General features: G+C 40.7%; 2 protein-coding genes across 6 annotated transcripts; one reads left to right on the top strand and one right to left on the bottom strand.

Moving 5' to 3' along the window:
* Positions 1 to 146: 146 nt before the first annotated feature.
* On the top strand, positions 147 to 25,888 carry LOC148371242 (death-associated protein kinase 2). Of its 4 annotated transcripts, none has more exons than XR_015849780.1 (13): positions 147 to 396; positions 5,438 to 5,595; positions 5,977 to 6,195; positions 6,727 to 6,865; positions 8,256 to 8,385; positions 9,107 to 9,155; positions 9,245 to 9,271; positions 9,335 to 9,487; positions 10,738 to 10,783; positions 10,848 to 10,937; positions 12,509 to 12,589; positions 14,107 to 14,183; positions 24,980 to 25,888. XR_015849780.1 is itself a non-coding variant. In XM_088329204.1 (12 exons), exons 2-12 carry the CDS (start codon positions 5,534 to 5,536, stop codon positions 14,309 to 14,311), a joined length of 1,077 nt encoding a protein of 358 aa, XP_088185330.1. In that variant the 5' UTR covers positions 147 to 396; positions 5,438 to 5,533; the 3' UTR covers positions 14,312 to 16,086. The 4 variants fall into 4 exon arrangements, 2 of the variants coding, with proteins under 2 accessions (XP_088185330.1, XP_088185331.1); XR_015849779.1 differs by having other exon boundaries at positions 14,068 to 14,183; XM_088329204.1 differs by lacking the exons at positions 14,107 to 14,183; positions 24,980 to 25,888 and adding an exon at positions 14,231 to 16,086.
* Positions 16,098 to 26,700, bottom strand: LOC148371241 (tropomyosin alpha-1 chain-like). 2 transcript variants are annotated; one of them, XM_088329207.1, is made up of 10 exons: positions 24,014 to 26,696; positions 23,823 to 23,948; positions 20,343 to 20,476; positions 20,122 to 20,239; positions 19,458 to 19,528; positions 18,006 to 18,081; positions 17,846 to 17,908; positions 17,699 to 17,768; positions 16,356 to 16,434; positions 16,098 to 16,263 (listed from the first exon to the last, which is right to left on the bottom strand). In XM_088329207.1, the coding sequence occupies exons 1-10, from the start codon at positions 24,125 to 24,127 to the stop codon at positions 16,260 to 16,262; spliced, it is 855 nt and encodes a 284-aa protein (XP_088185333.1). In that variant the 5' UTR covers positions 24,128 to 26,696; the 3' UTR covers positions 16,098 to 16,259. The 2 variants fall into 2 exon arrangements, with proteins under 2 accessions (XP_088185333.1, XP_088185332.1); XM_088329206.1 differs by lacking the exon at positions 16,098 to 16,263 and having other exon boundaries at positions 16,352 to 16,434; positions 24,014 to 26,700.
* Positions 26,701 to 27,039: the final 339 nt, after the last annotated feature.

The raw sequence follows: 27,039 nt of genomic DNA, 5'->3' as shown, positions 1-27,039 counted from the left end.
ACGAAAAATAATCTAAGGAGGGAAAAAGACGTAGAGAAAAAAAGAATTGAAAAATAAAGCACAAAAATAAAACGATTAAATCTGTTAAAGTGCTTCCGGTTTTATTTTGAAAGTTTATCAAATAATCAAACGACGTGTATGGATTATGTCGGTCAAGTCCTGTCAGCGGAATAAAAGGGGAACGCCATCAGTCCTTAGGATGTTTTAAATAGTATCATTTATGACCGCCCCTGCCGTCACTCGAAACCGAAAAAGTCCCATTCGTTCTACCGGTAATTCATTCGAAAGTGATGTCAGCAAGGTGCGAAGTCGTTTCCGCATTCCTAACCTAAGTGAGCTTGACACTCGGCGGGCATTCGCACGAAAACAAGCCGAGAACGACACACCTGGCGCCGGGTAAGTAAGCCTCATTTCCCCGCATACTGAATGACCTGTGGTTTTTCCATCTATTTTCCATTTTTATATATCTCTGTATCCATAGTCTTATCTGAAGTCAAGTATTTCACGTCCATCACGCCCATTTCTTCGACGTGTCACAACAGGTTGACAGTTGTTACGGACAAGATGTTCATGTTGAGACACTCGGACATTTTGATTTTTGTCCGATTTGATAGTGTTTAAAAAAACAAATACCGTCAGTGTAGAATGCATGTCACAATGGCTGTCTGTTCATCTGCTCAAGCCCCCCCCTCCCTCGAATACACGCATTGTATTTTGTGAAAATGTTAACTTTTTGATGTTGCATGCTTATTTGTATAGCCCCTAATCACAAAAAGTCTCTAATGGCTGCACAGACTACCATTACGCCACCCCCTGGCCTGAAAATCAGTAAATCTGGATGCATGTTCCCGCAGAACCAATGGAATGAAATGTGGGGTTCTCCAAGGTTCAATATTAGGCCGGTACTTTTTAAACTGTATGCTTCCAATTGGGGGGTGTCACCAACTGTACACTGTCGTGTTCCCTGGTGACACAAGTCCGATAGGTTCAATATTAGGCCGGTACTTTTTAAACTGTGTATGCTTCCAATTGGGGGATGTCACCAACTGTACACTGTCGTGTTCCCTGGTGACACAAGTCCGATAGATGCCCTTTTAAAATGCATTTTCGATATTAAGTCATGGATGGCAGAGAACGTCCTAAAGCTAAACCAGTACAAAAAGGGTCCAAGTTCTTGGTCCTGAAAGTCCACAATATAAACCTTTAGCAGAACTACACTATTTTAAACCTTCAGATTGTGTTAAAAATATAGGGGATTTTTTTTTACTCCGAACAGTGTTCCACGAATCAATGATAAAACACATTGAAAAGGAAATTGCCACCTTGCAGCTACTTTAAAATTCAGCAGCACGCATGGTAACGCAAGGATCACAATTATCCAGTTGCATTAGCTCTCTGTGTGTTTCAGTATCGGTTTTTAAGATGCTTTTACTCATTTTTAAATGTCTTAACGTCTTGGGCCATCTTATGTTTTATTTGCATTTTTTGTATCAGCCCCCACAGTCTCTGAGGTCCTCTGCTCTAGTGGTGCCTTAACTGTTCCTAGGGTGAGGACCAAAACCTATGGGGATGCAGTTCAGCTATTCAGACGATTTTGTCTAGATTTAAACAGTTTCACTGAGGTTGCAGATCGAATTTCAGATGGCAGAGCATTCCACTGCACCAGGGCCCAAATGGAAAACACTCTCCACCCTGCAGGTTTCTTCTTGGCTCTTGGAATCACTAGTAGACCAGCGTTTTCGAGCGATGAATAACACGTGTTTTTTATTAAAACCACAGGTTGGGATTAACTGGCCTTAACGTCTCCCATTTTATTCAAAACAAATCTTTAAAACATAACCCAAAACATTCCTTGTTTGTCTAACTTTCCAGGGCCCCCCGTAAACCCCTTTTTGGGCAAACTATAGTTAGGTACCAACATAAGATGGCATTATGTGAACAAAAAAAAAAAAATTACTGTGGTATTAACACACGATTGCAGCAAATACACTGAATTAATAATTATTTGGAGGAAAGTGACAATGACAGCTGGCTCATTCATCATAGTTTGTCAGGTTCATGGCGGGGGTGCCACATGCCAATGCCAGGAGGCCACCCATCATGGTCAAGTGGGCGGCTTTATTCTGGCAGTGTTACAACAGAAGTGCAGTCCATTTAGAGCAGGGATATCAAACATGCATCCAGCGGCCGGAACCGCTTTACAGGATAATTTAATACGGCTTGCCGTACATTTCTAAGTATGTCAAAAAAAGAAGCAAGTCTCTAGCTAATTTCTATCAAAAGTTGTGATTTTTCTAACATAAATCTGAACCAAATGCCCCGTTTTGCTGCCAGAGGAAGTAAAGGTGTCAAAAAGCTAATATCCACCATATGTTATATATCTATGTTTGTGACTACTAATCTGTGTGCACAGTTGTTCTCTGTGATAAACGATAATAAAACAAAGCAGCGCTCATGGTTAAAGAACAGTTAAATTATATTGTTAAATGTCCTGCTACACAGGATTTGATACATGATATTGATGCACTTGTAAATGCAAAAAGATGCGGGGTTCATACGGGTGCTTGAAATCCTTAAATGCATTAATTATAATGTCTTGTTTTCAAGGATTGAAAAGTGTGAGTTTTGGGCATAGTGCTTGCATGAAATTGTTGCCACAAGTATGCTTAAAAATGACGCCGACACTGCCCTCTGGTGGCTTGTGCAGTATTTTCTCAGCTTTATTGGGCCCTGCCTAGTCATTGTATCCACTGTTATTGCCCGTTCACTCCTAAAATTCTTATTTTGTATTTCTTTTTATTTCAAACCAGTATGACAAACATATTTTTTTCACAGCTCCCACTTGAGTTTGTTTACTGTAGGGAGTTCGAATGTAAAGCTGCATTTGTTTAACTTTTAAAACAAACAATATGTTAACACATTCAATGCCAAACATGAAATTATGTTTTTCATCGTTTGTAAATAAATGTGTTGTGCTTTGAAAAATTCCCTTTTTATCCGTGATTATAATTTGTAGGATACGAATCTAGGCTGAATGATGATGCATATTACTGAAAAACGAGGTTAAATATTTGGCGTTGTCATTTATTTACTCATCCGGCCCACCTGAGAACATAAAGTTTGGATCCGGCCCCCGAGCCAAACTGAGTTTGACATGTCTAATGGTTGGTAGGGGCTAACTGGCGATGAACTCCTTGTGGAACATTTCCATTTTTCTTGGAATGTATTGTCTTTTACTCATCTGAGAGGAAATGAACTGATGCAACGAAACAAAAGTGATCATGTAACCTAACCATCAGAGGAAATGAATGCACGTTCACGTGTCATTCCCTAGAGACCGACCACTCCTTAACTTGCTGGATTTCCACGAGAGTGCATGCCAGATGCAACAAGAAAAACACAAGAAACCTAAATGGCTTGGAATTTGGAAAGGTGGGGCCTCTTTTTATAAACATTGTAGGCTGGAATTAAAAGCCATGAGAACTTCACAGTGAAAGTACGAGTTCGGATCCATTATGAGACTTTTGTGTTAAGGTACTAGGTTAAAACAAAAACTAGCCAAACACAGTTTATGGATTGGAAGCTTCAACTGTGCCGCAACCGGGGAAGTGGGACAGAAAGTGGAAGTTGAGCACAGTTGATGTCCTCATACTTCTAAATAGGGTTGCGCGGTGATCTCAAGAGAGATGAGAGAGAGGAATAGAGGAGCGTTTTAACAAATGTTTGCATTTGCTGTATTATTAAACGGGGTTCGTACAGGTGCCTGAAATCTCTAAAAGTGCTTGAATTTTATTGCTGTGTTTTCAAGGATCGAAAAGTGCTTGTTTTGGGTGAAATGCTTGGAATTGTTGCCATGTTTCTGAACAAGTCTGCTCAAAAGTGATGCTGACCCTGCTTTCTGTTGGCTTCGTAAAAAACGGCAGCTGGCATGAGTTGGTATGGCGTTGTCCTATGAAGCGTCATCGCTCCCTAAAGGACAGGTGCATGCAACACCTAAACAGTACACTCGGAAATGTATATTAGTGCAACAATTGCGTATCAATCATGGACAGTTACTATGAGCCATGCAAAAAATTAAGGTTTCCCAGTGGTAAATTGTATTGGGAAGAACTTCCTGCCACTCAAAATGTAAGCTACAGATCATAATTTTACCCAACACCTGTATGGGGAGATATTGGTCTCAAAAACAGATATATTTGCAATTTACTAAAGATCTAAAAATGTTGTGTTTGATAAAATTGATAAATGTACATCACAGATATATTTGTGGCTCAGCAAAATACATAATTCAGGCAATTTCACAAATTCATTTGCCAGCACCCACATAACTTGCTCGGCCAGGCCATACTTCTATCAAAGGAGACATATCCTTCATAATCAACTTTTTGATCCGGGAGACTTCCTTTTGTTTTAACAAAACATTAACAATGGGCCGTCCAGATGCTGTCTATCAGTAGTTTTTTGTTTTCATTTGACGTGCCTTTTGGGTGATTTCAGCATTCATTTTGGTGAGATTTTCGTTGATTTCAATTTTTTGACCGTTTAACTTTAGTCCTTGCTTCAAAATAGCACGCTACTCCAATCAGTTGGAACCTCGAAGCAAAACAGATGGTGGTCTACTAATTGGAGTTGATAGCAAAACTCAACTAGGTCTTCATTTACTGTTATGTTTAAATTTCTGTGTTGAGTAATCACCTGTTGAGCCACAGTCTCAATCTTTTGGTTTGGGTTTGCATTTTCTGCCTGCGGCTGATTTTTTTTTTTACTAATGTAATTAGTAAATCATAGAGCACATTGCTCAAAATAATTTGCCTTATGTCAGAGAGTTTGAAACTTTTCTTTCCTGATCTGTCAATATGGCTCAATTTCCTCTTTAATTTTTCTCATTCTTTCTCTATTTCCCTTATGTTGTTCTTAAGTCCCATCAAATCATACTTGATTTCTGTCATGTCTTTATGCTCCTTTTTGTATTCATCATTTCGTTCAGCATTTGTTTCTGTTTTGTAGTACATCTTTTAAAGTCCTTTCATTACACTCCTCGTTTATTTGGTTTCTATCGATTCTCTAGACCTTTCCGTTGCTGTTCTTTTCAAGTCCATGTTATCGGCTTTCCTTGCTTTGGACATTTTCCGTTATTAGTAGAAATGTAGGTTTTCTGGAAAAAAAAAACAGCAGCAGCTGAGCAAGAAAAAAAAATCAAAAGAGATGGCACAAAGGAGTAAAGAAGAAATAGTTCCACAGCAAGTGTAAGAGAAGTCCTTTCTCGTGAGACTTCGGAGGAATACCTGCATGACCTCAGATTATCCAAGGACCAGGGTTTTTTGGTTTTATTGTATTTTTGCCATTCTGGATTACAGATGCATTTTCATAATAATCACTATTTAATTTTTTGGCATAACGCTTGTGTCATTTATTGTGTTGTGGTGCTTGTCTCCAGGTGCAGTAGTGCTGGATGATCATGCACTACATGTGGATGAACATGGTTTAACCGTCCTCGGCCAGAGAAGAAGGAACCCGTGTCAAGGGAATCAACATGGCAACGTTCAAGCCCGAGAACGTGGAGGACTTCTACGAGATTGGAGAAATACTGGGAAGGTAGTAAATATGAAAATATTGAAACTAAATCGGGGTCGTCAAACTCATTTTATCTCAAGCACTCTCACTACATTTAATTGACTTACCTTTTAATTAAATATCATTAAATTTTCTCTGGTTGATAAATGGTAGTCAGCAAATACAGCTACAGTTGCTTTGCAAGTGGTCCAAAGATTTGGCAACATCAATTGGAAATATTTATAACTGTGGGTAGTTAGAAGCAATGCCGTTATTTTTTCCTGTTGCGCTTCTTTTAGCTCTCTCTTGCGGGCGGGATTGAAATGTTGGCGGGCCGGACGTTTGACACTTATGAATTAAACCAAACAGGGCAAAGAACGTAACGGGGTGGGACTCCTTGAGCATTTCTCTCTTCCTCCACAGCGGCCATTTTGGTGAAGTGCGGCGCGTCCGCGAGTTGGCCACAGGAACATACTGGGCTGCGAAGTTCGTGAAGCTGCGCAAGACCTGCAGCCTCTTGGGCCTGGAACGGAGCCGTGTTGAACAGGAAGTGGAGGTGATCCAGGCTCTTCCGCACCCGAACATCGTCACTCTCAAGGACGTCTTCGAGAGTCGCTCTGAGGTGGTCCTCATCCTAGAAATGTGAGTTAAGTAAGATAAGACATTCTCCAAATCAAATGGGACTTACTGTATTTTCTGAACTGTCAGGTGCAACTAAACCCCAACTTGGCCAGAAATTTGAAAGTACGTCTCATAACTTGGTGCGCCTTATGCAGTGCCTAGCAAAAGTATTGCAGAATAGAAGAAGTGCAATAACATGTAGCAGCAATAGATAACCCCAAATAAGTCACCAGGTATATATATTTCTACTTCAGTGCACTAACGTTTAGCACCTAAAAAATAGTCACAAGATAGATTTTTGGTTTTGTGCGCTGGTTTAGGGGGGTGATGGCCCTGGGGAAGAAGCTGTCTCTGAGCTTGTTGGTCCTTGTTTTCAGGGACCTGTAGGCCTACCAGAGGTCAAAGAAACTGTGGCCGGGATGGGCATTGTCTTTTATAACGTTAATAGCTCTTCTACGGTATCACAAGCCAGCAATGTCCTCTGGGCAGAGAGCAGCTGATGATCTATTGGGCTGTGTTGAATTCTCTCTGCAATTCTTTTCCTAATTGCAGCGTGAGCGGCGGCGAGCTTTTCGACTTCATTGCTGAGAAGGAGATACTGACTGAGGACGAGGCCATTGAGTTTATGAAGCAGATACTGGACGGGCTGGGCTTCATGCACAGCAAGAGCATCGGACACTTCGACCTTAAGGTAGTGTAATCCCATTTAAAAAGCAAGTTATAAAAAGGAATTAAAAATAAAAGGAACATTTGACATTTAATAAAGACCGTAATCCCCCGGTTATAGTCGTTAATAGGGACCAGCACCCCCTGCAAAAAGTGAAAAACGCAGATGTAGTGTCTCACCTTCATAAAGGCCCCGGAGGGTCAAACTTGCCTCGAGATGATGTCCTTACTGACTAAAAGTATACGAATGAAACAAAATAACAATATACCTACAAATATAAACAGAACACAGAATTGCATTTGAATTATCTTTATTGTCATTATATAAAAGTATAAAGAAATTGGAGGGCGTCTTCTTTCAGTGCACAAAAGCTGAGTAAAGAGCGACCAGCTAGCTGCATGCTAGCATCGAGTCACCTTGACTTCAGTCAGGTCTCTGCTATCATTGAAATACAACTGTCCCAAATGTAGCAGTTTTTCTTGAATTGTAGCTCCAGGTCATCCGTTTCATGGGTAATGGATCTGGCGTTGCAGAGATACAGGATCGGCAGAGGTGGCTTAAGAAAATTGTTAGCATCTCCGTCGCAGCTTTGCTATTGCCTTTTGCCTCTCCAGACTCTGCCTCAGTCGCTTCCCGAACCAGGTAATAAACCAAGGAGCACCTGCTTGTGATCACTATTATTTTGTGCTCCTCTGACTTAGCCTCACAGTCAGATTTAGTTTCATAAATTTATTTTCAATATAACCAGTCGCTAGAGCTAACTGTAGCTTGGCATTTGCAGTTTGTTTTGAGTTGGTGGACACATTGACCTGTGCACCCGCCCACCCCGGCTGTTTAGCTGACCGCACACACCAGGCAATTACAGTCACGTTCACCCAACACCCTCTTTAACCTGCCCGCGTGATAGCATCTGCTGTCTGCTGGACAGAATGCACGATACGTTGAGACCAATAACATTAAAGTCAATTCAATTCAAAACCAGAAAAGTAGTGAATCTGCGATAACTGAAGAGCAAAGTAGCGAGGGGTCTCTATATCGAAATTTGACAGGAAACGCATTGTAGTAAATATTTCATCATATAACAAAGTTATCAAATAAAATGTTTGAATTAGCGAACAATGGTTTGTTGTTCCCTGATTCAATTAAGGTTTGTAAAAAAAAGAGAAGGAATTACAGCTACAGTTGTTTTGTGAGTAGCTTGGCCTGGCTTTGGTGACCTCCAGTGGACGTATTCAAACCTGCAGCTCGTTTCTGTCGCGCATTTCTGTGTCCTCTCATGGAACATATTCAGCCTGTTCCGTCCTGTGGGCCACATGTTTCACAACCCCGGCCCAATTGCATAGGCGCTACATTAGCGTCTTGGGGACGCGCGAAGACAAAACCCGTAGGTTGACCAAATGTCTTCTGCATTCAGCCAGAAAATATCATGCTGTCGGATAAAGAATCGCCGCATCCTGTCATCAAACTCATCGACTTTGGCCTTGCGCACCATTTTGCACCTGGGGAAGAGTACAAGAGCACCAGCGGCACCCCACAGTACATTGGTAAGCCTCCCTCATCTTACAGTGCCTAGCAAAAGTATTGCCCCTTTCAAAATTTCAGCCCAGACAAGGAGGAAACTGATCAGAGAAGCAATCAAGAGACACATGATGACATTAGATGACCTGCAAGCATACACAGCTGAGGTGGGACAATCTGTGCATAAACCATTTATTAGTCGTAGTCTGTATAAATTCTGCCCTTTGTTAAAGAGTGGCAAGAAGAAAGCCCCTTATAAAGGAATAGCATAAAAAGGCCCGTTTGGTGTTTTCAGAGAAGCCACATGGGAGACACATAAAATGTGGAAAAGAGTGCTTTGGTCAGAAGAGACCAAAATTGAATCTTTTGGGCTGAATGCAAAGCGTTACGCTTGGTGTTAGAGTTAAACACCATCTCCACTGTCAAACATGGTGGTGGCAGCTTCATGCTCTGGGGCCGCTTTTCTTCAGCAGGGACTGGAAAGACCGAGGTTTTGGGAAAATGGACAGATCCAAATACAGGGGCTATTATGGCAGAAAATCTCTTGGAGTCTGCAAAAGACCTGAGAATAAGGCTCTGGTTCACTTCACAACAGGACAACGAACCTAAACATAAAGCAAAATCCACAATGGAGTGGTTTAAAACTAACAACATAAATGGAACCAATGCATTTGCAAGGCACTGTGATACTGTACCAGGTAATGATTGTAGGTTGTGCTATTGCTTTTTATTTTGTCTCGTCTTTAGCCCCGGAGGTGATTAACGGCGAACCTTTGGGCACGGCGGCTGATATGTGGTGATTATGCCCCGCCTTGTGTGTCCTCCAACTTACAGTTCCCGAAGCGTCCTCTCACGCTTTCTCCGTATTCTTTCCGTCCCTTCCAGGAGTATCGGCGTCATTACGTATATACTGTAAGTTGAAAACGATATAGATGAACCGGACCGGGTGTAACGACCGTTTCTTTTTCGCCACAGCTTAAGCGGCATGTCGCCGTTTCAGGGCCACACGGACGAAGAAACCTTGAGGAACGTTCTGGCCGTTGACTACGAGTTTGACACGCAGTGTTTTAGCACCACGAGCTCCACAGCCAAAGACTTCATCCAGAAACTCCTGGTTAAGAATCCAAAGTAGGCCAATACATTGCGAAACATTTCATTTTCTATTTTTCTGATGTGAATGAAGCAATAGAAATTGTGATTTGACATGTATTAAATTTAACTCATTCAATGCCAGGAGTTTTTCTCAAATTGGGAGAGCTGGTGCCAGCCAATTTTTGCCATTTTTGACTCATTTTTTAAGGCCTACAGAAATATTAGTTTTGTAACTATATAGGAATAGAAAAGGAAAGCTTCAGCATTCATCTTTCATTAGAAAGAAGTATGATTCTAGCTTTTACCATTGTTTGGTAAACAACAGTGCTAAGGTTTTGAAAATACTTGTTTCCAAGAAAACAGCTTTTTTTGAAAGAATGCTTTCCAGGCAAAACTTTAACTTCAGTGCTTCCTTATTTACATTTGTGATACCTCCGATATCTAAACAATGCTTATGTAGACACTTTGCTTGAAAAGTAACAGTTGACTGCAAGAACACTGTTCTTACGCATAAACTGGGTATAAATGATGCGTGAACTTTGCAAGATAATTTTAGCGCCGGATGTGTCCGGGGATTTCAGTCACCATGGCAGTTGCGTTCCCTTAGGCGACTGTTCCTGCGCACCTGCATGTAATATCACTTTGACCAAACGATGCCGATGTGACTTGCAGGTATTTGTCCATACCTTGCGATTCTCACTTCACTGACGACTCTTAGCACAAACAGGGCCGCCTACACACACACACGTATTCTCCGGACATAGAAAGTGGACTCCTCAATGTGTGGACAAATATCTGAGCAAAGGCAATTCCGCCGTCTAATTGTGATTTATCATACTGAAACCAGTCCTAGAGGCTTAATACTAACTAATGAGCAGTGCCAAACCCTTTAATAAGTTTTTAAAACTAAAACAATGAAACCATGTTTAGCAATAAGGCACAATGCTTTTGCAAGCTTACACACTGTGGCATTGAATGAGTTAAACATTAGTAAACATTCAAAATAAGTTAAAAAAAAGGGAGGGAAAGAGGGACAGAAAGAGAGATAAGGGGTAAAAGAAATACAGCTCCAGTTGTTTTGTGAGTGGCTTGGACTGGCTTTGGCGACATCCAATGGACATATTTTAAACTGCAATATTTAAAACTCAATGTCGCCTCGCAAGCCAGATTGCCTCCGTTTGGGAGCCTGATCCAGCCCGTGGGCCGCATTGTTGACATCAATGGTATAAACCATTTCTACCTGTGAAAATCTTGAACACAATTGCAAATGTGTTGTTGTGTTGCAGTGAGAGACTGACGGCTGATGAGTGTCTTCTTCATCCGTGGATCAAGGTTAGCATATTTAGATCTTTTGTTTCTCGCTTTCTTTCTGCTGACTCGTCAGGTTGCGTTGCAGCCATTGACACGGCAACAGAAAGCAAACCGGAATCGATCGTCCATCAACATGAAGAACTTCAAGAAGTTCAACGCCAGAAGGAAGTGGAAGGTACACATGCGATATACAGTACTTTGAAAACAAGAACACGTGAGACACAATCATGAGAAGAAACCAATTTTATCCAACTTTTATATTGTGCTAACAAATGAAAAAAGGTATTGCAAATGTATTGGCTCCCTTTGAGGTAATACTTTGCACAACCTCTTTTTGCTGCGATCACAGCCACAAGTCTTTTTGGGTATGTCTCCAAAGGTTTTGCACATCTTGAAACAAATATTCTTTCTTACAAAAAAACTCGAGTTCCAAAATGTTTGATGATAATGATTGTATGTGTGCAGCATTTTGGATTTTTCCACATCTGGGTGGTAAGGATTGAGGTCTGGACTTAGGTTTGGCCATTTTAACACCTACATATGGTTAGTTTTAAACTATGCAATTTTAAATTTTGCTATATATTTTTGGATGTTGTCCTATTGGAAGGTAAACCTACGATACATTCTCAGGTCTCTTGCCGACTCCTAACGAATTTTCTGCCAGAATTGCCTTGTATTTGGTTCCATCCATCTCCCTATAAACTATCTTCTCAGTCCCTGCTGATGAAAAGAAACACCAGAGCATGATGCTGCCACCACCATGTTGGCAGTGGGGATGTTTTCAGGGTGATGTGTAGTGTTATTCTCACCCCAAATGTAACGCTTTGCATTCAGCCCAAAAAGTTTAATTTGGTCTGATCTGACCAGAGCACCTTGTTCCACATATTATTTATGTCCCCGATGTGGCTTCTTGCAAATGCCAAATTGGCCCTTTTTTGGTATTCTTTTAGAAAGGTCTTCTTGCCAATCTATAACAAAGCGCAGATTTATTGAGAGTACAACTAATGTCTTATGCACGGGTTGTTCCACCTCAGCTGTGTATGCCTGCAGGTCATCCAATGTGATCATGGGCCTCTCGTTGCTTCTCTGATTAGTTTTATCCTTTTAGGGCTGAAAGTTTAGAAGGAGGGGCAGTTTGCAGTGGTTTTACACTCTCTCTATTTGGAAATTATTGCTCACACAGTCGTTCGAGAGATGTGTAAATGTTGCAAAATCTTCTTGTATCCCATTTCTGCTTTGAACTTTTCCACAACTTTATCCGAGGCCTGCCTGGCGTGTTCTTTGGTCTTCTCAGTGTTGTCGGTTTTCCTGTGTCTGCTTTCATAGACATCTGAGCCCATCACAGAGCAGGTGCATTTAAACAGAGACTCTGTCATTGTTAGCCATTTCGGTCGACATTAGATCATTCAGAAGTCATCAGGGAACTTCTGGATTTAGTTGGTTGAGATGAGACAACAGGGTGCGGGATAATATTTTTGAAACACTTAGATTTCAGGTTTTTTGTTGTTGTAAATATACAAAATATTGAAATAATTTGGTTCCACTCCACGATTGTGTCTCACATGTTGTTGATCATTTGAAAATATCTTTAGTTTTTTTGCTTTAAATTAGAAGCATGAAATGTGGCAAAATGAAAAGGGTGTTTTTTTTGTGTCCAATCATTTTTCTGTGCACTTCATATATTTTCTTTCAATATGTCACATTAATTGTTTTATTTTATCAATAAAAGTGTTTTTCTTCTTTCAGATGTCCTACAACATGGTTTGGATCTGCAACCGACTGGTCCGCTTAAAATTGTTGAGTAAAGGCAGCTCTGATACACCCGAGGTAAAAATCCAAAACACTGAGCAATCGCATCCTTGGTAGATGTGAAAAAGCTTTAAAATTTCTGTGAAAACATCAAATGTATTAAGTTATATGGCCTTGTTTTTATTTACTGTAATTATTGACGAACCCCTAATTTTTGATTATCAATCAATACAAAACCTGATTTCATTTTTTCTCAGCAATAGGAATTAAACCGGGGTCGCAGTGGCAAGTGCGCCGAATCTTAACAACTTGAACACCAGTGATATATATGGTGTACGAAGAGATATTAGATTATTTCTCACTGTACCAGAGACAAATGTTAATTTGGTTGTGCTTTTCACTTGTTACAATGTCAATAAATTGTATTCTGTTATATTGTAAGCATTGTAAGTGACATTGTTCAAAACTTTCGTCCATGATTAAAATCATTTGACAACGTAAACTATGAACAAAATACCAATGTAAAATATAGTGTATTTAATGTCCGATTCATTCCTTGATACATGAAAATAGTTGTTTCTGTTGTGACTTTCACAACGAATTTCTGTTTTCCCCATTCTCTAACATTGGTCTCTGGTACCATGAGTAAAATAGTGTGATGAAATAGAACTTAATCCTTTTTCGTATTTTATCTATATCACTGGTTCTCAACTGGATATGACTTCAGGACCCAGCATTCACTCCCTAAAGACAAGCTGCGACCCAAACAAGAAAACATGTCCACTTTTCAAGTATATCCAATGAAAGAATTATGAAGTTTAAAGCGTAGTTAAATACATTCACCTTTTAAAAATAACTAGCGAAACAAAAGCGACTTCAGGTACCGTATGTACTCTCGCACATAAGCCTACATCGCACATAAGCCACAGACTAAGATTGCCACGTAATACATGAGATTCAACATATAATTAAAGCGTGTAATTAAACATAAATAATTATGTAGTTTATAGAGATTAATATACTGGTGAAAAGCTAAAAATATAACATTCTAAACTACTTACTGTATGTTCCAGCAGTGTATATAGACAGTTTCCTTATTCTCGATCATTGTCACTGTATTCTACTTGATCTTATCCTTATCACTAACTTTCTTGCAGTTATTATGGACAGAAAAATGAAATAAAACCAACAAAATCACAATAAAATGAGATATGGTCCCTCTCAAACGCTCCAATTAACTGAGCAGGAAGAAGAGCTCTGGCAGGGCTTTAATGCCAGCTACTGATAAAGAAAAAACTGAGGGTCAACACAACTTTTTCTTAGCTTTATTTTGCCAAGGAAAAAGTCAGGAACCGACTAAAAACTGGTCTGAAAAACACAGATCTATATCACTGGTATTACATAGTTAGGATTCTGCGTTTTCACTTCCTCGACCCGGGTCAATGTTTTGCGATCGCAATATTTTTCAATCTTTGCACCCCAATTTAGAGTTCCTCTATATGTACATTTTTTAACCAAATATCCGTAATTCATATATACTTTCAAACTTAATTCAGATTTGCACGCCTTCAGTGTAGTACCACATTGCGCCACAGAATGCGGGGCAGCGCTGAGCTCTACGGGAAGAGAAGCATTGCAAGAAGAAGCAGAGAAGATTCCATTCTGGGCTGTGGTAATAGTTATTTTTCTCTATTTTTCTCTTTTTTTTATGCCCACCAGAGACAATGTGAAAGCGACGCCGAGGACACAGAGCGAAAACCTGCATCGTTGCTACGACGACGACTCAGTAGCAGTTCTTAGAGTCGGCCACAGGGGGGCAGTGGTGGGAATAAGTATGGATGGTTTTCCTATTGGGAAACTCATTTGAGCTCAGGGGCCACATGGTAAAAAAAACACTTGTGGGAGCTGGACTAGTACATTGGAGTACAAAAGAGAGTGCAAGGGAGGGATAGAGACAAATGGAAAGAGGAAAGCGAAAGAGAGACGGAAAGAGAAAAGGAAGTACTGGTACATAAAATACATTTTGAGAGAGAGAGGGAAAAGAAAGTGAGAGGCGGACAGATAAAAGAAACAACGAAAGGAGGAAAGAGAGAGGGTGAGATAGAAACAAAAAAGAAAGGGAATGATGGAGAAAGAAAGATGAGATTAAAGAAAGGAGAGAGAAAGAGAGAAGAGTGGGGGACAAAGAGAGCAAGGGAAAAGAGAGGAGAGAAAAAAGGAAGACAACGAGGTGAAGTAAACGGACATTTTGAGAGAAAGGGAGTATGGAAGAAAAACAGACAGTGAGAAATAGAAAATACACTGCAGTTGCGACATCAAGAGGACATTTTTGAAACTGCAGGTAGTTGTTTTTTTCCCTCTCTTGCGCTTCTCTCAGCTTTGTCTTGCAGGCCGGATTCTATCCATTGGCGGGCCTGATCCGGCCCGCAGCTCGCATTTTTGACACCACTGCGTAAGAATTTCCAAAGTGGATGTAGCGCAACATCGAGCATGCTCGTACTTAAGTTTTAAAACCGGTTCCCTGCATGAAACGTCATCCTAAAATGGGGAAAAACACAACTCTGTTCACCATCGATCTTGAAATTCGACAAAAAACATTCCTACCTCAACTCACCCATCAATTTTTCCCCGTCAGCCATTTTGCATCGGACTTGTTTACGGAGTGTCATGTTAGGCAAAATATTTGACGTTATTCTCATTCCGTGTGACGCAACTCACCTCAAACATCCGTCTGAATCATTCATTTTACAGTTGGCCACTGGATCTCACTGTCAAACGCATTTTACCTTGGGAGGCCACATAGTAGAAAAAACATTACCACTTGGGGGCTGGACTAGCAAATAAAGAGAAAGAGAGACTAAAGTAGAGAAATAACTTGAGAGAGAGAACAAGAGGAAGAAAAATAGACGGATGTATAGAATAAGCAAGAGAGAAAGGAGAATTATAGAGACAAAGAAAGAGAAAAAAATGAGAGAATAGGGAAAATATGACACACCGGGAGAAAGAAAAAAGTTTTTTTAATTGTTATTTTATGCTATCATTTTGAAATTGAAGAAATTGCTGTAAAATGCTGTACAGGCAAACCTTCGTCACATTTTGCCTTTTAGCCACATGCTAATTCAGTGTTAGCATTTGCTAAATGAACTTGTAAAACAAAGCAACTCATATTTTTTCATAAAAAAAGATGATAATTGTATACTTTAAATTGAATGCTACACATGTTTTAGTTATTAGTATATTATATTTTGACTTAAAAACCTGTTGGAAGAAATTATAGCAAGTAGCATAGCTGCGGTCCAAAACGGTAAACCCATTTTACAAGCTGTTTTACTTTGTTTTCTTTTCTTTTGAATGCTTATTTTCATTTGTTGGTGGACCTTTGTCCGTGCAAAGTAATCCTTGCCCATGTCCGCTCCAACTGTACTTGAACTTTTAAGCATATGCATGTGTTTAAACACAAAATGTTTAAATGTTTTCCAAAAGTCTTTTAAAGTGCATTCATTTTGTTCCCCCTCGGTTCAAATGTGGGTCATCCAAACACTGGTCTAGGTCATTAAATGACTCCTGAAAAATGATTTATTGCCAATGTGTTTCCACTTTTTAAATAGGGGAAAATGTTTCTTAATACCGTTACAAAGAAAAGATTTGAGTGGAAGCGGGACGACATTTTTGCAAAAAGGAGTGAAAATCGACATGTCGGGGAAGAGGAAGAAGAGTGCGTCTGAGATGGGTGGGGTTTCCTGGGTATTTAGCTAGAAAACGAAAAAGTTGGTTAAAATAAAGGACAATGGTAATAAATATACATAAATGTACAGGTCAAATGTCAACTTTGTATGTATCTTACATGGAGGTCATGTCATTGAGTGCGTGGTCCAGTTCCTCGCTGATGGCTTTGTACTTAAGCTTCTGCGCGTACAGCTCGTCTGGATAAAGGGGAAGATTGTTAGGGTCTGGTGTGCCTCTTTTCCACCAGGGGGCCCCGAGCAGGCTTGGGACCAATATCCACACACACACTGTCCCTCATAATCTTCACCTTTTGTAAGATTTTGAACCGCACATGTTGTAGGGTCATTTTCATTCTACTGCCATTTATTCTTTTCTTTCTTGTTTTGATATTTTGTTTATGGTCTAGTGCCCATTTTTTAAGTTTGTTACTTTATTCCTTGCATTTGCTGTGTCCAGTTTTGGTTTTGGTTTCTTGTTTGGACATTTTAAGGTTTGGTTTTGTCTGGACATTACATTGTTTTGCGAACCTTTTTGTCACTTTGTACCTAGTTTTGTCATTACATACCATCCCTCTTTTTGAGCAGCCTCTGCTCAAGTTCCTCCTTCTCCCACATGAGTCCATTGTCACCCCCAAAACATAACAGAATGATTTTGACCACTAGAGGACCCAGGTGGAACCTTCCATATTCCTGTCCTGGTGGTAAGGAGAAAGCCATTCTGCCACGCCTTGTTTACTGCACTGGCGACTTGGACTAAGCGCCTCAGCTGCACCCGGTTCCTTGTCCTGACGACAGGGCAAAAGACCCTCGGCTGTGCCTTGTTTCCTGCCCTGGCTGCAAGGAGAAAGACCCTCAACCGCGCCTGGTTTCCAGTCCTCGCGGTGAAGAGAAAGCCACTCGGCCGCGCTCAATTTCCGGTCCTGGTGAGGAGAGAGGCCCTCCGCCATGCCTGGTTTACTGTCTGGGCAGTAAGGAGAAAGTCGCTCAATTGTGCCAGGTATCCTGTACTGGCGGAGAGGGAACAAAAAAACCTTGGCCACACATGGATTACTGTGCTCCTGGCGAGGAGAAAGCCTTTCGCCCATGCCTTGTTTCTTGTCTCTGCGGTGAGGGGAGTGGCACATGTCGAAGGGTCATTTTCATTCAACTGCCTAACCAAGTCGGTTTTCTTTTGTTTGTGGTGTCTTGTTTGGACATTTTGTTAGCAGTTAAGTTTACTACTTTATTCCTTATTTTCAATTTCTGGTTTTGGTCTTTGTTTCTTGTTTGGACTTTTTCAGGTTGTGTTGTGTTTGGATCCTTCTTTCTTTTGTAAACTCTTGTTTGTTACTCTCTACCTACTTTTGTTATTATATACAATCCCTCTTTTTGAGCACTCGTGCCTGAGTTAACGCTATCTTCCACGTGGGTCCATCATCCTCCCCAATCGCAACAATTATTTGATTATAAATTATTTTCTCACCTTCCAGATCATCAATAGTTTTCTCCAACTTGGCCACAGACCTCTCAGCAAACTCTGCTCTGGTCTCAGCCTGGTCAATACAAAATATTCAATATCAAAATCTGCATTTTTTCCAAACACATTGAAACTTCAAACAGCCTTACTGACCTCTTTCAGTTTATCTGTAAGGACTTTGATCTCCTCTTCATATTTATCCTCCTTCTGAGAATACTGTGTGGACAAATTTGCTCCAATGAACGTGCAACAACACAAAATATTACAGTTTTTTTTTAAAAAGTGAGACATTTTCTGGGTTGAGTTCACTTACTTTCTCTGCTTGAGCCTCCAACGACTTCAGGTTGTTGGTGACGTTCTTTAATTCCTCTTCCAGCTCGGCACATTTCCTGGAATGTACATTTTCGATCACAATACTGTGTGACAATAACAGGCTTTACATCTTTCCATAGTTGCTCAAATGTGGCATTTGCTTGATTCAGTAATAATAAACTACAGTACTGGGATTTCATGTTGTACTATTTTTAAAGTACAATACATGAAAAACTCATTGGATCGTATGACATATTAAGTGGCAGGTTAACAGTATATAGCTTGATATGGAAAAAGCTAAGTTCCTGTTGAGGTTTGTAACAACAAAGCAGACATGAAAATAGGGTTTAAAAGGTGAGGAGGAAAAAAATGTTCCAGTACACTGTACAAGCAAAAAAATATTGAGGTCTGTCAACCCACAGTGTTTCAGTTCTTCGCAGGAAGCACCACACACACGTATCCCTTAACCAAGACAAGGGTTAAAACACATGCATATGTTCGTCATTGTGGCTATATTTGGCCTCAAGTTGGTTGCATGAAAGAAGGAGAAATTTAGCTCCGCCCAGTTACTGTGGTGATTCATTCTCTACAGGTAGCATGCTCCAGGCTATGCTAACTGGGCTAAGATTATCCCCCCAAAAACATCTGACTTTACTACTGTTAATTGTGTGGGAAATGAATGGGTTCTATAGAATTTCAATGGACGTTCTTGATATGTAGCATTATTTTACTTATCCTGCATTAAAATTTTACATGTAGGCTATATTTTCATTTCCTTAACCTCTGTAGGCAAGTAACATTTATTTTATAGCCATTCATTTTGTAGAATAGTGTTGACGGGCCATGTTTTTTGCCACACCAATTAAGAATGCTTGTCAAATGGCCATCAGAGCTTTGATTAAAATTTATATTATAGCTGATTTTATTTGTATTTGGGGATGCCGTGAACGCGCATTTATCCCAAATATATACGGCCTTGCCTTTTCATCCTGGCTCAATGCGCCGGTTATACTAGTTTAATCTGCGCTTAATCATTTAGCCTAGATTTATTCATTCAACCCTCTTGCAATAACCCCCCTGGGCAACTCTATGCACTCATTGCAACACTCTCGAGTTGCTTTTGTTACGTCGCCACGGCGATCTGCGTGCCAATAAATGAAAAATACAAACTCACTAAATAAATCAAAGTATGTTGCATTAGCAATTAGCATCCTCCAAGATTGTTTACTATCCAAAATATGTATTTTGTGACATATGGGCTGCAGCTGACCATGCTCCACCCTGATTGGCTAAAAAGGCAAACATTTTGGATTGATACATCCTTTGCTGTATCCTCCACCAATGGTGATCCTCGATTTTTAACATAGCAGTTCCACGGCTGAAGAGGACACTACTCACACCCGCGCAAACTACACTGATATATTATAATAATAATAATATTTCGACAACTCACGCTTCAGCCAGCTCCGCCCTTTCCTCCGTGCGCTCCAGCTCGCCTTCCACGATGACCAGCTTACGAGCAACCTGTAACACAAAACAACTCCAGAGCTTCAACTTTATTGTCTAATATGCTATATGCACAACATACAGCGCAGCTAAAATTAGCTCCTCTTTCCCAAGTACAAACGTGCCATGAATAAGGCACATTACAAAAAAGTGTGCACATAAAAATAAATAAGGTATAAAGAATGTGCAAAGTATAGCCTGAAACTAGAACACTTTTTGCATTGATTTGGCAAAAGGGGGGTGAAAGGGGTAGGGAAGGGAAAGAGTTCAGAGTTCTGACAGCGTGATGGAAGAAGGTGTCCTTGAGCCTGCTGGTTCTGGCTCTGGGGCAGCAGTACCTCAGGAGGTACAGCGCTTGCTTGGAATCGAGAGGTCTTAGGTTCAATCCCCAGCTCCTCCGAATCAACTGTCACAGAACTAACGCCCCTGAAAAGCAGGTAGTTGCCTTGCATAGCTGACGCCTCTATCGGTGTGTGAGTGTGTGTGTGAATGGATGAGCGTGAATCGCATTGTAAAGCGCTTTGGGAGGTCTTCAATGTCAATGCTGTTTAAATGCATTTACTCTGAGACTCTTCCCCGACACCGAACTCGACACAGGAAATCCGACTCACCTCCTCGTACTTGCGGTCCGAGTCCTCCGCGATGTGCTTGGCCTCCTTTAGCTGGATCTCCTGGAGCTCCATCTTCTCCTCATCCTTCAGGGCCCTGTTTTCGATCACCTTCATGCCCCTGCGCCGTCACGTGGACTCAGGTTCAGCTCATTTATTATTTAGCAAGCTAATATCCTTTTCGTGTCGCATCGTGTACGAGCTCGAAGGCTTCAGTCTTTTACCTCTCGCTCTCATCGGCCGCCTTCTCGGCCTCCTCCAGCTTCTGCAGAGCGGTAGCCAGCCTCTCCTGAGCACGGTCCAATTCTTCCTCCACAAGCTGGATGCGCCTGTTCAGGGAGGCCACCTCAGCCTCTGCCTGTGCACAAATTGTACCGGGTGAGTCAAACAAAAAAGGATTCAGTTCAGTGTCTCTAACTTAACTCGTGTGATAACTTTTGTTCTGTTTAGAATACTGGACACCCGCAAAGGAGATTTTATAGGATGTCAGTTTCTTATTTTGACTATTACTGCGCACTGTTGCACACCTGTCAATCTCCAAGGCTCCATGCCCTTACTAACTACAAAATAATCTTTTAATAATACATTTTTTTTAAACGTTTTTAATGATGTAGTTTAACATGTTATATTGTACATGTGTTTCGTTATATCATATATATTGTTGATTAACATTTTGTTGTGAGATCCTAAGTTGCTCGACATGAATGAGGTTTATTGCAAAAGAAAGTTAAAAAATGAAGTAGCTTGGACGTTCACTGTAGAAGGAAAACATACATGCAAATATAATTAAGTAGAATAATACATTATTTTATTCAAATTATGAATTCATTTTCTGCATTGTATTATTGTTGGTAATATACTGGTTAAAAGGATAACCACAAACCTGTCTTTTTTTCATTTTCTCTTTTTAAACCTTCTTTTTTCTTAACTTCTTTATACAACTTAATAATTCGTAATATAATGCATCAAAGCAAGTGAGCCGTTTGAGAGCCCGCTCTCTTTAATGAGTTGAGCCGAAAAAGCCGTTTCTCTAAAAAGAGACGGACTTCCTTTCACTACATCAAACCGCTCGCTTCGTTTGCAACGAAAAAAACGATACAGAGATGGAGGCTTCCGCGGCGAACTGGTTTGACTTGATTGATTTGCCGTTTTGTGATAGTCGTGTATACCGGGTGGTACCCATTATTGACAAATTTGCATTTTTCCGTACAGATTTTCTCGTACGTCGTACACGTCTTAAAATGCATAATAAACGAACTTTGTACGGCAAAAACGTACAGGTTGACAGGTATGCTGTTGACTGTTTTGACTATGACATCATCGTCGCTATCAGCCAACTATGATGCTGTTCTTTGATTTCTACACACCTTGAAGGTTTCATAAAAAAAGAGGGCTCAGGGGAGGGCTTTAGAATGTGGTTTGAAGTTCTTATCTGAAGGTTTCTCTATACGTCCTTGCAAGTTCAAAATCCAATAGTCTCTTCTCTCCTTATTTTAAGTGTCTGCTAAAGCTTAAACATAACATTTTTGGTCGTTCGAGACGGAATTGAACCAGGGACCCAAGGATGTAATGTTAAGTTTGAACGTTAGTATACAGTTGGCCTGTCTCAGATATGGCTGCTTTCTTTGCCACTCTGCTTTAAAGGCCAGCATCTCGGAGACGCCTCTTCACTGTTGATGTTGACAGTTTAGGACTGGTAAGGTGCTTATTTCTCAAACCAAAGACCCTACCCTACTTTTCCTCTTGCATGATTTTACTTTAGATTTTTCTTTCTCGTCAGTTTAGAGAGAGTAGGAGATTTTTAACTTCTTGTTTATTTCTAGTTCAAGCTGCTAGTTTAGGACCAAGAAGGTGTCTATTTCTTAAACTGAAGACTCTAATGAACTTGTCTTCTTGCTTGATTGTGCCTCCGACATCTCTTTCTAATAGATTAAAGCCTATTGGTGCTGTTCTCTGAAGGGAGTAGTACACACTGTTGTTGGAGATCTTCAATTTTTCACCAATTTCTCACATGTGATTACCTCCGTATCTTAGAACCAGAATAGAATGTCGAGTTTAACACAACGATTATCTTTTTCCTGCCATTCAGAAAGTTGACTCACACCCACAAATGTGATGCTCCAGATACTGGACTAGCTTAAAGGAAGGTCAGTTTTATAGCTTTTCTAACCAGCTCAACGGTTTTAAGCTGTGCTAACATTATTGCACAAGGGTTTTTTAATCCTTCATTAGCCCTCTGACGCAATTAGCAAACAGAATGTAGTATTAGAACAATGGAAATGGGCCACTAGATACCTATGTACAGTAGATATCGGATTTAAAACAGACAGTTGCAGCTTAATTAGTCATTTACCACGTTACCAGTGTGTGAGTTGTGTTTCTGATTAGTTTCATGCTATCTTCATCGAGAAACCCCAGGGCTTTTAATTTCAACTTTATTTTTGTACACTTTTGATCCCTACCCCGATCGGGTGCAGGTGAGGCCAACTATCTGCACATTTAGCATCGGGCGCTATCAGGTAGCGTTGGACACAAACTGGCGCCTAAAAAGGAGCGGGGCCATTGTTAAGCTAGGAGTCGAGGTTTAGCGGCTGACATCATGGCCTAAGCAGGGGCCCTGAATCCCCACGACAGCTGGCTGAGTGCATGTGTGTGTCGAGGGTATTGGGGGGTCTCATCCGCAGCATGAGAAGAATGGAATGCACAGTGCGGCTTGATGAGGCCTGATTTACACTGCAGACCTTTGACAAAGGGCGGGCGGATCGTTCCAAATTGCGATATTATCGATACCGAAGTAGCACTTGGATCTGGTCGATACTGTGTTTCCATTGCAGCTATCACTGATTATGTTAGTGGGTCCTGCATAGATTATAACTTTCACATTTGATACAATCATCTTTACGCTTTATTTCCACTACTAATATTTTCAATAGACTCTGCAATGGAAGGTATTTTAGTTCTCTATTTGAATTTTTGTTATATTGCTGCCTCTTTTTTGTATAAATCCTATAACTTATGTTCTAAAACAATCTTCGTAGTAGAGGTAACTTATTTGTATATTGTTCAAGGTTTTCCTATAGTATCTTTTATACTATTTGCACTTTGACTTCATTTTCAAAATATTGTGCAATGGAAGGTATTTAAGTTGTATTCTAGACTTCAGGCCGGGCTTCTATCTCACAGAATTCCTTTGATTTTTGGTGTGTTTTTTTTTTTTTAATTATTCCACCCGTCATTGTTCTTTGTGTCTTTTGTCAAAGAAATTTTTTTCTAAGAGAAACGAAAATAAAAACCATTGACATGTATAATCCCCCAAAAGATGAAGTGGCGCATTTCACCCATTTTTTTTAATTTTTCTTTCTTTGTGAAAGCAAAAAAATGAGAAGAGGGATGTTGCACTTTGGTCACCTTTAGTGTATAGTTTGTATTCTTCCTTGTGCTTTTTAGCACTCTTTTGTTCTTTGCACTAAAGCCTGGTGGTCAAATACTAAACATGGTGCCTTTATTAGAGAAAATATTTTACTTTTTATAAACACCTCAAAAAACTCACCCCGCCTTTAATAATCTAGAATTTTCCAAGCAAAACGTATCGGATCAATATCGATCGATACCAAAAATCCTGGCATCGCCTGCCTCTACTTTTCGCTTTCATTGGGTGAAGACAATACATTTTGCGTAGGAAGGTTTGTGTGATCGCCACTCACATCTGCAGCCTTCTTGTCGGCCACCTCCAGCTTCTCCTGAGCATCCTTCAAGGCCTCCGAATATTTGTCCAACTCGTCCTCTGTCCCCTTCAGTTTCTTCTGCATCTGAAGGAGCTCGTCCTCATGCTGTAGAAAGACAAAGGACAGATTGACATTTTTGCCTTTGGAGAACAGTAGACGAGAAGGCCCACCTGTTTGCTCCTGTCCTCGGCCGCTTTCTTGTCGGCTTCAGCCTGCTCGGCCTGGTCCAAGGCGTTCTCCTTGTCCAGCTTGAGCATCAACATCTTCTTCTTGATGGCCTCCATTTCGGCTCTCGGGTTTTTGTTGTTTCCTTTTTTCAGAAGTGAAGACGAGACAAGAAGGAAAAGGACGGAAAGGATGACGGGGACGACGGATGTCCAAGCCGAACTCTGACCGAGATGGAGGGCAGACTTTTAAATGGGGGGGCTGAGGAGGAGGACCCTACGTGAGGTCCTCAAAATTGGACACACCCTCTATTTGGGCACACCCTGACTTCAAACACCCTGCTCTTCTTCTTTCAGATATTTTTTTTATTTACGGTATTTTTTAGACTACAAAACGCACTGCGGTATAGTACAGTATTGGCCCCAGAGGACATTTTGACAGTTTTAAAGCATTCCACTGTGGATTTTGCTTGACGTTTGGGGTCGTTGTCCTGCCGGAAGGTGGACCTGCACACCATTCTCAGGTCCTCATACAGACTTTGTCAGAAAGTCTCTGTATTTGGCTCCATCCATCTTTCCGTCCACTCTTAACAATTTACCATTTCGTGCTGAAGAAAAGCAACCCCCAGAGCGTGATGCTACAACCACCATGTTTAACAGTGAGGACAGTCTTTCCAGGGTGATGTGCAGTCTTACAATATTTTGGTCTTATCTGACTAGAGCCCTTTGTTCTACATGTTATTTGTTATTTGTGTCTCCTACTACTCTCTGGTCTCCCGAAGTCTAGAATCAAGTCACTTCAGCTGGTACAAAATGCCGCAGCGAGGCTTTTAACTAGGACAAAAAAGTACAATCACATAACACCGATTTTGGCTAACCTGCATTGGCTCCCAGTTAGCCATAGATGTGATTTCAAGGTTCTCTTAGTATTGTACAAAATCATACATGGATATGCTCCCTCTTATCTTTCAGATCTGATTTGCCCCTACGTCCCGGTCCGAAGCCTACGATCTGAGAGTGCCGGTCTTCTGGTGATCCCAAGAGCAAAGAAGTGTTCTGCTGGTTCGAGAGTGTTCTCCATCCGGGCACCGGTGCTGTGGAATGCTCTTCCCCCTGAGATCCGATCTGCAACCTCAGTGGAAATGTTTAAATCTAAACTTAAAACTCACTTCTACTCCATAGCATATGAATAACCTACTCTTCTCGTCGGCTGAAAAATAGTCTGTGTAATATAGTGTAATAATCTGTGAAGCCCTTTGAGACTCTTCGTGATTTAGGGCTATACAAATAAAAATGACTTGACTTGACTTGACTCCAACGAGGCTATTGCAAACGCCGAACGGGCCTTTCAATGGTATTCTTTCAGAAAGGGCTTTCTTCTCACCACTCTACCATAAAGAGCAGATTTATACAAAGTACAACTAGTAGTTGTCTTATGCACAGATTGTCCCACCTCAGCTCTGTAAGCCTGCATGTCATCCAATGTGAATATGAGCCTCTTGTTCCTTCTCTGATTAGTTTTCTCCTTTTTTAGGCCAAACATTTAGAGGGAAGGCCAGGACTTGATAGGTTTGCACTGGTTCTATGCTCTCTCCATTTTGATATTAAATCAGACCTAATGACACACAGGTGCACTAGGCCATTGTTGTCATTTAGGTCAACATTGGATCATTCAGAAGTCATCAGGAAACTGAGCTAAGAGAACAGAGGTCCAATTTTTTTGCATACCTTTTCATTTTTTTTCTTTGTCAATATAATTGTTGAAATAATTTGGTTTGACTTCAGCATTGTGTCTAACATGTTGATGAATCTTAGAAAATATTTTTAACTTTTAAGCCTGAAATAAAACAAAAGGTTCTTGGGGGCCAATACTTTTGCTAGGCACCGTGTTATTGTTTGGTACCATTTGAATTCCCATTGTCAGTGTCTATTTCCGCACACCATATTGAGTCTCCTGCTTTTACTTCTCATCAAAATGAGAAAAGGTTACGATGCACGCAGGCTTAATCCTGAGTAATGCTACTAGTTTAGCGTGTTGACTCACAGCTGTTGGCGCCGTCAAGCTAGCGGCAGTCTGTTGCTAATCTGCGCTGACACTCTGTGAGTTTGCGCTGCGGCACGCTGTATGCGCGTCAAGGAGGCCGCTAGCGCTAGCTTAACGTACGTGACAAACGTGTTCGACAAACTTGAGAAATTGTGTGCATGCGAGAGAAAGTGTGCGTCTTAAATCCACTTCACATCCTGCTTGTCTGATATTAGTAACTGAAGAAGAAAGATCTATTCAAGTTATGTTGCCATTGACGGCTATAGATGTCAAAAATCCATTTGAACTGGGTTGCCTTACACGTTTATAGATGTTAGACATTTACTTTCGCTAGGCTGCCCTTGACGGCTAGAGATGTCAAAGATCCATTTTAGCTAGGCTACCACTGACCCTATAGACATCAAAGATACATTTGAAGTGCCTTGCCATACACTGCTGTAGACATCAAGCATCCATTCAAGCTAAGTTTCCATTGAGGGCTAGAGACGTCAAAGACCTATTTTAGCTAGACTGCCATTGACGGCTAGAAACGTCAAAAATCCATTTTGACTAGATAGATAGATAGATAGATAGATAGATACTTTGTTCATCCCCGAAGGGAAATTATGCTGCCATTGGTGACTAAAGATTACAAAGATCTCTGTTAGCTTGGCTGCCATTGACGGCTGTAGATGTCAGAGATCTATTTTAGCTGTGGTACTATGAATGGGTATTGTACAATGTGGTACTCAATATTTTGGAACAAAATGTTTTTTTTTTTCAATGAGTTGTGATCAACTATCAATTTTGTCCAGTAGCAAAATGAAGCAGACAGAGAGCAGTGTCAGCATCATTTTTAAGCATACTCTTTCTGAAACAAGGCAACAATTTCAAGCATTTTCAGGCACTTCACCCACTCCTTGAAAAGCAATGGTCTAAGGGCTCACAGCCATTCTAGTTTGTTATGTCTTTTTCGTATCGGGTGTTTGTTTAGGTGAGACGAATAAAT

This window comes from Urocampus carinirostris, chromosome 2 (genome assembly GCF_059441175.1).
Source record: "Urocampus carinirostris isolate Australia breed hairy pipefish chromosome 2, RoL_Ucar_1.0, whole genome shotgun sequence".
Lineage (NCBI taxonomy): Eukaryota > Metazoa > Chordata > Actinopteri > Syngnathiformes > Syngnathidae > Urocampus > Urocampus carinirostris.
This window is presented reverse-complemented; position numbering and strand designations above follow the sequence as displayed.